The following is a 12,720-nucleotide window of genomic DNA, read 5'->3' as shown; positions in this document are numbered from 1 at the left end:
CCAGATGTGGTATGGCATACCACCGCATACCGTCTCACTTCGACCACTGATTATGATTATACCGAATTGAAGGAAATTAATAACATAATCTAAACAACATAATGTATTATGCACACCTGACACATATAGTCAGATATATAAGTATTTAGGCATATGTACGAAATGTGTTTTCCTTTTAATATATATTTTTTAAATATTTAAGTGTAAATTTCCTTGAATACTAAACTACTATTACAAATTTCGATACTGTAAATATTGTAATTTTAAGATCTTCAAAGCGACAAGAAAATAATTAAAATATCATTAATATAATAGCATGATGTTAAATATAAACTGAAATGTTTGTTTTATTGTTGATTATATTTATCTTCCGTACGAAAACTTTCTTAACCTCTACAGACCCGATTTTTTTACTGCACCAAAAATTATTACTGAATATTTTCTAGTTAGTACTGTATACTGAATGCTGCTATCTGATAGACCTAGAGTGCACTAAATGTGTTCTCGAATGAGTACTTGAGTAGCAAAACGTGTAAGGGTGCGATTGAAATTAAACGACGTATATTTACGTAATATTAAAATGAATGTACTCAAATGAGCATTGGGGGACCGTAGAGGTTAAAACAGATTTCAACGTTGACATATTTTCTTAAATAATAAAAACGACCTGTTCATCAAATCAGAAAAAGACCCAAGGGATAGTCCTCATTTTGAAACTTGCATGAGTAACACCAAATTTTACAATCTGTTGCACACGTTTGTAATCTACAATTAAATTGTAAATGACAGGGGACATTGCGAAAATGATATTTTATTTTTAGACAATACATTAGTAGTTAGTAACGTGTAAAACGTAGAATTACTTTCAATAAAAGTGGAATAGTTTGGTACCGTTTTCTCACAGTAGTCGCTGTATTTTAGACTAGGCTGTTTTGCACTCTGAACTGTATGTTCTTTTTCTTTGTTTCACTCTTCCTCTTTCTGTAAGTGGAATGGAGTCAACAATCTTCTACTTGATTTACAAATTCAGGAAGGAGAAGATTCAAATTATCTTTCACATGCTTTTCATTCTCTATAGCTACCTTGCCGCAGCCACGCCCCACACAGTACTCATAGGGCTATATGTTTGAATGTTTTAAAATGTTTTCATGATACATGATATCTTTGACAAACGTTTGTACATTAACAAGAGCCGAGATGAAGATCTTTTTAAAGTTGGTATGGGATATAGATAATAATGCCATTCATACTCAGTACAATGGCTCAATCTTAATAACACGTCATTCATTTGATGAAAGTTCGAAGTAAGTGCTGGGGAGTGATTGCTGGTGTCAGCAGAAGTATAGTGAACTTGAATTGCGCACTTATAAACTATTTGGATATTGTCTTCACATAAAGCTGTTGAGGTAAATTGTCAAACTTTGCACTCCGTTTTGAACTATATAGTGATAGCAAACAACCCTCACCAGCATTAGATACAGAATCGGCTGATACTTGGGTGTTATTTGAAACACACAACTTTCCTCTAAGCTCCTAATCTGTGGAAAAGTTTCTGAAATCTTAGATTTTACTTTTGCGATAAATGGATAAAACTATATCTCATTCTGTAAAGCAGTGTATTCTGTAGTGTAAAAAGTTTATCGTTATATTTAATTCATTTTGAATACCCTTAATATAGTGGATCTTAGCGGATGAGTTTTTGTTCCCAGCATGATGATCTGTAATCTTGTGTTTGGTGGAGCGAAGGATATCAGAAGAACCCAAATCTGTGTCTTCGGCGATAACATGACTACTTCAAACCCTTTTTTGTCTTCTGGAATAGCGGTTGACATAATCATCACAGTTTCAGTAATTCTCTCATTCTTAAGTGCTACGCATTCCGTTGCTTACAACTAACTGCTCAAAAATGGGAGATGAGTCGCAGTTTGTTGCTGCTGCTTGTAAGATACTAAATCTATCCTACAGTGAAATAAATAAAGTTGTTAACTTCTATTTCCAACTGGAAATATTTTCCCTAGTCGACGTAATACAATATTTTTGTAAAGTTGCACTTCCACCATATTAATTGAACACTGCAAAGGAGTTACTACAATGCGTAACGATGTATGTTGTTTACTGCTGATGTATTTTTAAAGTTCATTGGGAATTAAAACACCTCGGCTGAGTAAATCTAGACTATCGATTTTATATGAAACGCATTGAATCGAGGCGCTGTTCCGTTTGTAAATAATATTGGGCACTTTCTCATTAGACTTCTTTCATCAGAAAGGGAAGTGCGAATGTAATGAGAGATTAAGTTTGTTCTATGGGATAAGCAGCTTAGAGAAAAGTTGTGAATTTTCAATGGCGCTCTAGCATTAGCTGATCCTGTAGCTAATGTTGGTTAAAGTTGCTTATCATCACTATATAGTTCAAAGTGGAGTGTAAATTTGGTCAATTTAAGCCTTGTATAACAAAATAACCAATTCGTTAAAAAAATATCTTAAACTATGTGTCAAGTATGAATGCATCGTTCTATTTTCTACATTGTGCAATAAAAACCCTTGAATTTAGAACAGGAATGATGTTTCTATCTTTACTATGTGAGAAGTTACAGTGTCTGGGTATACTGTTTTCGAAAATTACTCTACAACTTTGACAGTTGACATATTGATGACATCATATCTTCTAAACTCGCAACTGGACTCTTTTGGGATGATTTGTGAGAAGTACCTCCAAAGTAGTTGTGAATATACCAGCAAGGTTCGTTTTGTGTTTTATAAGTCTAGACTGAAACGGAATTGCACTGTAATGTGGGTATGTTATTTCAAAATTTTTCATATTACATACTGTAACAAGTCATTTATTTCAAGAGTATTTTTAAAATACTTTGAGATTGCAAACACGGTGATTTAAAAATAATAAGTCAACAGTGGGCAAAAGAATTCCATAAACTTGTGATTCACTGCCGAAAAAGAATTGCGAGGAAATCCTATATAGAGGACACGCCATGTCAACAATTTTACCACTTTTTTGAGAAACGTCAGGGAATTATTATGTAACCTCTGACTGAATTTTGCATAACTCCAAACTTTTAGCATAAATTTCTGCTTCAAACTAGGAAAGTCTGTTTCTAAAACGTTTCAACAAACTTGCCAATGATGAAAATGAAAACAAGAAATTGTATAAAATGTTAGCGACAGTCGCCCTTCAATTGCGAAAATGTCATAAATAGAAACCGGAGGAATCATCCACATCAAGACAGTCTACCACAAGCACAACCCTCGCAAATATTGCCATGCCATACGAAATACAGTAACAATCCCCACCATTGTTTAGAAAATGCGTAATATTGATGTAACGTTTTGAGGTAACAAGTATTCTGATCACGGAACAGATTGCTCAATAAAATTTTCGTCAGTGGATATTATATATGTACAGAAAGGAGAACAAGAATTTGGTCTAAATACAGTCCACGATGTGAAGATCCAAGACCAAAACTAATCTTCAAGGTCTTGGGTTTTCCACACACCATTAACTTATATCTGAAAGGACAAGTCGTGTAAGTTTTACGCCATCAGAATGGGAACATTAGATACACATCACTTTAATTTTCATGCAAAGACAATTGAATAACCCATTATGACAACCTTTTTTTTTAGCAATCCTACATTAAGGAATTGGGCTCCAGAAATTTCACCCCGACATTCAAGCTTAAGCTTAAGGAAAGACGTTTGTAAGTGTTGAGAAGATCCGATACGAGTTGCAGATGTTTAACACCAGTGCATTATACAGTGTTATCGGTTTCAGAAAGAAGGGATGGAAGTTCTAGGAGAGTCTGGAACAAACACTGCTCAGCACATTTACACAATATAAGGATATCAAAGAGCTTTCCGAAGTAAAATGCTCTGGGATTTATGTAGTTGTGTTCAAGTAGATCCTCTTGGGGGATAGTTGGATCAAAGCTAATCCATTGTTTATAGGCGAGGTCTTCTGACGTTTTGATAGCACAAAATATAAATGGTACCCGAAGGAAAATTAAATTTTCGTAGCGGCGTCGTTGCTTCTTTAGACAGAGCTTTATGTTTGTGCTGCTAGATGTCATTATGTCGGGAGGCATCTAGTAGTTGCTGACGGTACTAGATGAAATGTTTGCATGTTAAAAGAAAGAAGCTGAATAAACACCTTTCCGTAATGGGTGAGGTTAGATTTATATTGAAGTTGTACCACCCGAGCGTAATGTAATGTCACTTGGTATCATTGTGATAAATGTGAAATGAAACGAACCCTGCGGGACTTCTAAACCCCTTCGCTCGCTGACGCTTTCTCAGCTATGTTTCGTAAGGTAAGTAAGTCATTTTTTATCAATAAAGTTGTGTGTGTAATTAATAGAAAGTGGATTAATACGATGTGAAGTTACTTCACGCTCGGGTGATGCAACTTCAATGTAAATTTAACCTCACCTATTCTTTGCAATCGAATCGTACAAACACGCTTCGCGAGGACTTAATGTAATTTGTGACAACAGAAGGTGTTAATACCACCGATATTTGTAGCTGCATGAAGAATGAGTACAGACAGTGTTACCAATTTGGGGGAAAAGTCGCTAAATCTAGGGGATTCGACTTCCAGAATAGCGACAAAAATAATTTTTACGATTAGCGACTTTTTTGGTGATTTTTCATGACAATTTGGAGACCTAGTTACAAATCTAGCGACTTTTGTGCTGCGAAGCAACTAGTCCTGTAGACAAGTACTATTAGCTCGAATACTTCAGATATATGTTTATTTCACTTTTGCTTATTTGAATCAGCGCAAGTGTTGATGAGCTAGCAAAGTACGTAGCATTTATATCCTTATTCCCGCTTTGATTGCTGGTATCTCTTGCTCTCAAACGGGGACCAACTCCAACCTTTAATGTCATTTAGTTTGCTGAGCTTTAGTTTAGAGGCACAAATAATACATTACCGATAGAAAACTGATTATCTGTAGAAACTTGAGTACAAGGGGATAGGAAGTGATTTTTTTTCTGTGTAGACTTTTACTTTTATTCATTTTTGTAAACTCACTTTTGATTTCGCTGAAGTGAAATCGACAATAAAGTAAAAAAATAAATGTTGTACTAAAAGTGAAATTATTGTTTGTTATATGTGATTGATTAACATTTTTACGTATACGCTTTTCTAGCGTAGATATATTATGCCTTGAATTAATCACATACCTGATATATACGATCACATACTTGATGAGAGAGAAAGAAAGAAACACGGAATTACACGAATATTTTTTAGCGACTTTTCACCCAAAATTGAAATCATTTAATCTCCTATATAGCGACTTTTTTTATCAACTTGTTGGCAACACTGAGTACAGAAAGGCGAGTCTGTCTGTCAGTTTATTATTCAGATTAAAGGTTGAGGTTTGAGGGGGGTTAAGGGCTTAATGAAGACATACAATAAACGACAAATTAATAATTCGAGAACTCCATCCATAAGAAAATCGATTATTAATGTAATAAAGTATAGCTATGCCCATGAAACTTACATGGTACTGCAACGTATCTGTCATTTACATAGAATCATTGTGCGATTTGCTTCCGAGGAACTTCATAGATCTGACATACATTGAGAAATCTGTTTATAGGCCATGTTAAAGCGAAGACCGTAATCAATGCTGTGTCTACTCCTGCTTACTCTTAAAGGATATATTTTCTTACTAACCTGCAATTAAGAGAGTTCCTTCTTCAGTTCCTGGAACCACTGACTTCGGAACTTCTAAATGCAACACTTGAGAAAATCCAGCTTCATCATTGTAGTTCCATATCCTAGATAAATAGAAGGAAAGTAAAACGAACATTATTCTTCTTTACTTCAATGGTGTAGTACAGTTTCGAACACTCCGGCTTTAAATGAATATCTGTTATGAACCTATTATTTTGGCATAAAACCTTTGCAGCATGTACTAAAGGTTCTTCTCTCTCAAGCATAACATTTGGCGGTGGTTGAATCTAGATCTGAGAGATACTGCAGATTATATATCTAATTATAACACGCTTAAATTAGTATTATAATACGACAAAACGTTATTCTTTACTTGGTACAAATGCCAAATATATTGTGTAAAGCTATGCTTATAGCAAACAATAAAAACTAATGCAAATTTTCATAGCCAGTAACTGATTATTTCTGATATGCTCGGAAGTTCTTGGTATTCAATTAACACACAAGTTACACACTAAAGTGGTAATCATTTTGTGTTGTTTCAACACCTTATTTTTTGCTGTGTACCGCCAATAGGGACCCTACCTTCCTCTCAATATCGTTCCTGGGGATGAGACATAGCTTTTTCAATATGACTCACCGACAAAACATCAGAGTACATAGTGGAATTCTCCTACCTCTCCACAAGCCAAAAAAAAACTACAGTCAAAATCCAAAATCAAGCTTTTGCTCATTGTTTTATTTCTTTATCATAGTAAGGGCACTGTGTATAAGGAATTTGTGGCTATAGGCAGACATTTAATACCTTATTTTACGTTGAGATACTGAAACAGTCACTGCAATGTATTATACTCGTGAAGCCCGAATATCAAGGTGATGTTTAGTGGCATCTCCTCCATGACAATGACTCAAGTTACAAGGCAGTGATCGTGCAAGACTTTTTGTCTCAAAAAGGGATCTGTGTTGTATCACCCTCCCTATTTTCAGATCTGCCCTACGAAAGGTTTTAATTTCCTAAACTCAAGTCGGCACTCAAAATTTGTACTTTGATGATGTAATAACCATCAAGAAGATAACGACAAGAGTTTTCAACAGCATTCTACAAAAGGTTTTCCAGCCATCTTTCAATGCACTGATAGCCAGGGCACAACGATGTATACCTAGGTAGATGCAAAAGGGCAGTATTCCAATGATTCAGGGTTAGAAATTCTATATGTTCAGTCTCTTTCTTTCTACAGCTCCAATCTCGATTCAAAATTGCTGCACTGTGTATGTTATGAGTTCATTTTAGTTTCACGTTCCATGTTATACTTGAGACTGAGGGAGATTATTATGGTAGAAATGAACGAAATGATTAAATAAAGAGAGTGGGAAGAAACGGGAGAACCCCAACAAAACCCACGTACACTGTGTTTCTCCACCACAAAACCCACTTTATGAGACCTCGGCTCGTACCAGGGTCTCCATGCAACACATGTAAGCGCTCTGCCACTGAGTTTCTGCTATGTCATTTCCTCATATAAGTTGAGAAAATTCCATGTATAATGAAGCTAATTTCTTTCATTTTCGTTTAGGGGTTTCAGCTTAAATACCATCCATCAATCGCAGCTGCCTTACTCCACTCCTTTCTTTTTCTTTCTCCATATCTTTACAACATCCATAAGAACGTGCTGCCGAAATTCTTTTTCTTTGTCAATTATCTCCAATATTATTATGTTTTGTCCTTATTTTCGAACTGTTTCATTTATTTTTCATTCCATCCTATTAAACTTCTCAATTCTTATCCATGTCATAATCTCAGTCTAGACAATTTTTCGTCTTAATTTTTATATCATATAATATCCACCCTTTGAAAGTATAATATTTTACAATACTCAACATCAGTGATGGCTCTTAAGAATATTCATATCGGTTTGCTACAAAAAATGAATTGAAATTTTTGAGTTTTATGTCCCACGGTTATGCCGGTTAGGCTAAAGGAGACGGTGATGATGAGTAATGAATGAAATGGTGGAATGAAGAAAGTGGGAGGAAACGGGGAACCCCGAGAAACCCACGCACACGGTGTTTGTCCAATACAAAGTTCACTTGGCGGGAACAGGGTTTGAACTCGAGATCCCTAGCACCAGAGGTGAACGCTCTATCACTGAGCCACCTCGGCCACGTCGATTTGCTACAATCTTAGAGAAGAAAACTTACCATTTTATTTATTAGCGATAGAACTTTCCCTTAGACCCATTACTGCTCAAAATAAAAACATATGAGTTTTAGCCCTCATCGTTGGTCTAGTGGTTAGCGCGTATGCCTTTCGTGCACGTGATTTCTGGTGAATAAACATGCATAACTGTGAGACGTTAAACTAAAAAATACATTCATATAACGAGTATATTCATTTCTGTAACCTTTGTCTTCCGTACACTTCTTCGGTCTTTGCTAATAATCCTACTCGAAAACTATTCACTGGTTCTCGTTTTTCTTCAACTACCAATAAGGGACGAGATATGGCTGGAAACTCACAACACATAAGCAATCTGTACGTGCAGTGATGATTCCTGAGAGAAAACCATTGGTAACAAGTAACAATATCATATGTACACTATGTGAAGAATTTCGGTTTGTATGTCGCGATGTTTTCGCAATACTTGAACCGGGTATTAGATTTTTATCACTTTCGGTTCTAAATTGCAGAAAGCCGTTCTTTTCTATCACCGTTTTAATTCAATAGCGATCAAAGTTAAACCCGAAGTAGTTGATTTCTGCCACTTCCGGTTTGATTAGAAATTGAGGGAGAATACATTTTCTTACAACGCTAAGGATAGAGGTCAATCATACTCTTGGGATTCTTAATCGATTGCAGAAAATCGTTTATCTCTGTCTACTACGGTGTTTAGTCTGCAGTAGTGAATTATTAAAACTAAAACTAGTTGATTGCCACCATTTCAGAAGGATGCACCACCTTCTTCGCGTTATCTATCATGGTGTTCGATCTGCAGTGGTGAATTGTTAAAACTAAAAATGGTTTATTTCTACCACTTTCGGCGCATGGATCACCTTCTCGCTGTCTACCACTGTGTGGTCTACAGTGGTGAATTGTTAAAACTGGAACTGGTTGATTTTTACCACTTCAGATGGATGAATCACCTTGTTCTCGTTATCTACCATGGTGTTTGCTCTCAAAGTGATTAATTGTTCAAACCGAAAATGGTTGTTCCTACCAGTTCAGCTAGATGGATCACCTTCTTCTCGCTATCTAGCACAATGTTTTATCTGCAGTAGTGAATTGGTAAAACTGAAACTGGTTGATTTCTATCACTTCAGGTGGACGAATCATCTTCTCGCTATCTATCAGAGTTGCTGTGGTGAATTGGTAAAACTGGAACTGATTGATTTCTACCACTCCAGCTGGGTAGATCACCTTCTTCTAGCTATGTATCACAATGTTTTCTCTGCCGTGTTGAATTGTTAGAACTGAAAATTGTTGATTTCTACCACTTCAGATAGATAGATCACATTTTTCTCGCTATCTATGACGGTGTTTGCTCTATAGTGGTGAATTGTTAAAACAGGAACTGGTTGATTTCTATCACTTCAGGTGGATGGATCGTCTTCTCTCTATCTATCGCAGTATTTGCTCTGCAATGGTGAATTGTTAAAACTGGAACTGGTTGATTTCTACCACTTCAGATGGCTGGATCATCTTCTTCTCGCTATCTATGATGGTGTTTGCTCTACAGTGGTGAATTGTTAAAACTGGAACTGGTTGATTTCTACCATTTCAGATGGCTGGATCATCTACTTCTCGCTATCTATGATGGTGTTTGCTCTACAGTGGTGAATTGTTAAAATTGGAACTGGTTGATTTCTACCACTTCAGGTAGAGGGATCACCATCTTCAAGGAACTCGTTTCCAAACTTTTGGCCCTTTAGTACATCCTGCCCAATATTGATGGTGATCCTTGATATTTGCTGTTTCCCAGACTGATACACAAGAACCAAATTACTTTAACATTACATTTCTATCACCTCAAATTCAGAGAATGGATCTCACATAATGTACCATTCTTGGGTACAAGAATTAGTAGGGAATTTTCTTATTTTAGTTTCTCATCGTATTTTAATTCAAAAGACACTTAAAATCATGAAGTAAGAACTGGAGCCAAACGAGGAAACTAATGTTGCCTTCGGGAAATCTGTATTTATTTTCTTCATCTGTTAACACAAGCTAATTTAAAATACACATTTAAAAACTGATATAGTCAACACAAAGTAAAATTTCTTACTTTGGAACTACCGTCAAAGACAGAAGTATACTGTAAAATTAAATTAAATTAAAATAAGATCTTATTGTGACCGTCAGATGGAACTTTCCAGAATTTTGTTATTAGAAGAACTATTTAGTTAATAGAAACGGTTTTGAGTTGTACCAATGTACTTGAGTCATGGACACAAAAACACAAAGTGAAGGAGTTTCATTTATTTGGCTAGAAGTAGTTTGAGAGCTGTAATTTTGCATAAAAGGAATAAATTCTCTGGCCTCCATTTGGACGGACACAAGATTATAAAATAAAAAATGTGTTTGGATATTTGAATAAATTGAAGTGATACACTGAAGGTGGCATAATCTGTATAGCGCTTACATGATGGTAGAGAAACTGCACAGGCCGAATTTTTCGGTCCGAGCCCAATCCAGCCCGAATGTACCCATTCCCGGGCCCGAAAAGTTTTGGAGATTTTCGGCCAGGCCCGATAAGTTTTTTAAAAAATTCTTGGCCCGGCCCGGGCTCGATAAATTTTAGAAGTTTTTGGCCCAACCCGGCCCGATAATTTTTTTTTAAAAAAAAAAGCTCGAACCCCAATCTTTCTCAAAATTTAGTGTTAAACTTGACCTAACCCTCAGAAACATTTTCTAAACTCTGGTTCACAACCTGACGCTTGCCTCCCGAATGGTACCATTGCCTCCTAGAACTTTGCCTGTCATCGAGAGAACAAAAAGTCCATTTCCTGTAACAAAAATCTAACTTAATTGATTTTTAGCATAAAGTGAAGATGGTAATATTGTTTAGCGACAGGCAAAACTTCCGCACCCCTTCTTGTTATATTTTGGGTTCAGTAAAGGCCAAGGTCAGAGCTTACTTTATTGCGCAATGCCTGCTATCCTCTACAGTGAAAGTGGAGCCCCTAAGCAACACAAACTGTAAATAGCTATTGCATTCTTTGTAACATTTTTCACGGGCACACTTCTTCAACGTTTGGCTTGATTCCAATTATCGTTTAACGAAAGTGAATAGTTATTGAAGAATTGCAATTAATCGGCCCAAGCCCGGCCCGACCTGAAGAGAAATCAGTGTCAGCCCAAGCTCAGCCCGGCCCGTGCAGATCTCTACATGATGGCTATACAAAAAGTTTGATTTACTTCTAAGTAGTTGTAAAATTTCCGGAAATTTAGGATCGTTGGTAAAAAAAAGTTTTTTCCGGTTTCTTTCCGGAAACATTGGGAAAATAACAAAAATCTTTGTATTATGTTAATTTTACTAATAAAACAACGGAATGGAGCCGTTTTTTCTCAAATGCGTGAAAGTGTAAGTTGAGAAACTCCAATACTGCGAATATTTAAAAAAGAAGCAATCGAAAATAAAACTGTTGTAATTATTCTTGAAAATGAATAGTTTGCACTTATTTCCTTTATATGTTTTATAGTCGTTTATTCGTGGTTGTGGATTAATTACAGGACTTTAACAGCTGCATACACATCTACCATGTTGAAGTTTTTCTGTTGCAACAAATAGGGCTCTTGAATGAAACTGGGTTCTTAATGTGCTCTTTGATCTGATGAAATTTTGCTAATTTTAACCAAATAACTTCTTAAAAGAGACAGCAATAGGCAAATTTCACTAATTGTCGAATTCATGGTTTTCGAAATCGCTGAGATGAAGAATAACATATCCAATGCCATTTAAATCCAAATTCAGCGCCATAACTTCATTGAGAAGAAGAATTGATATATAAAAAATAATCAAAATGACTGATATTAGTGTCGAATCCATAGTTTTTGGAGTCGCTGAGATGAAGAATAACACTTCCAATGCCGTTTAAATCCAAATTCAGCGCCGTAACTTCATTGAGGAGGAAGGTTGATATATATTTAAAAAAATGATCAAAAATGACTGATATTAGTGTCGAATCCATGGTTTTTGGGGTCGCTGAGATGAAGAGTAACACCTCCAATGCCATTTAATTCCAAACTCAGCGACGTAAATTGGGAGCGAGGAAGGTATATATATATATATATCTTAGGGTGGTCCATAAATATCAATTTTCAGATCGGGCTGGTCTCTCCCCCTAAAATGGTTCCATATGGGACTAAATTAAGCCAGGAAAAAAATAGCTTCATTGAATAATATTAAATGGTGCCCCAAGTGACCTAAAATTTTGAATCCGATTACAGTACATAGTATATGGGAAAAATGTGGAAGAAACTCACGTAATTTACAAACGGCTAAAGGTATGTTTTACAATAAACAGGGAACGTGTTTTGCTATACAATCATGCCAACATTGAGGCAAAGAATGCAGGGCAGGTTTTGTAGTTCTGATGTTATCATATGCTGACTTCACCAGGTCTAGCTTTCTTGGCTGACTATCGTATTTAGGATCTTGTTTCGGGGTGCTGGTATCGTATTTAGAATCTTGTTTCGGGGTGCTATGCACAACACGGGGAAGCAGGAGGAACTCAATTGCCCACCTGAGTTTGAGAATTAAATATATTTTAATTTATGCATAAATGGAAGTTTCAATGACAAGAATTGCAGAATGGTGAATCTTATGTGATATGATACACTCAACAGTGTAGCAATGAAATCTAACCTTTTATTCTATTGACATAAGAAAAAAGAAGCATCCTCTTGGCCTACCTAATTTCCCGGTCTATTTATTCCCCTCCCGCTCTTGATTTTCTTTAGTTCAAACATTTATTAACTAAACAATGTAAATATTCCTTTGTTATAGTAACTAAAGTTCCGTTA

The 12,720-nt window shown here is 35.9% G+C and overlaps 1 protein-coding gene across 1 annotated transcript in view; it reads right to left on the bottom strand.

Moving 5' to 3' along the window:
- The window catches only part of LOC145678735 (C3 and PZP-like alpha-2-macroglobulin domain-containing protein 8), a 1,617,316-nt gene that overhangs the window by 250,126 nt on the left and 1,354,470 nt on the right, over positions 1-12,720 (bottom strand). Inside the window, exon 18 of the mRNA XM_081749186.1 lies at positions 5,700-5,803. Coding sequence (XP_081605312.1) covers positions 5,700-5,803 — 104 coding nt within the window. The remainder of the gene's footprint in view (positions 1-5,699; positions 5,804-12,720) is intronic.

Source organism: Thermobia domestica, chromosome 2 (assembly GCF_964235325.1).
Source record: "Thermobia domestica chromosome 2, izTheDome1.hap1.1, whole genome shotgun sequence".
Classification (NCBI taxonomy): domain Eukaryota; kingdom Metazoa; phylum Arthropoda; class Insecta; order Zygentoma; family Lepismatidae; genus Thermobia; species Thermobia domestica.
Note: the sequence above shows the minus strand (reverse complement) of the source record. Positions and strands in the feature narration are given on the sequence as shown.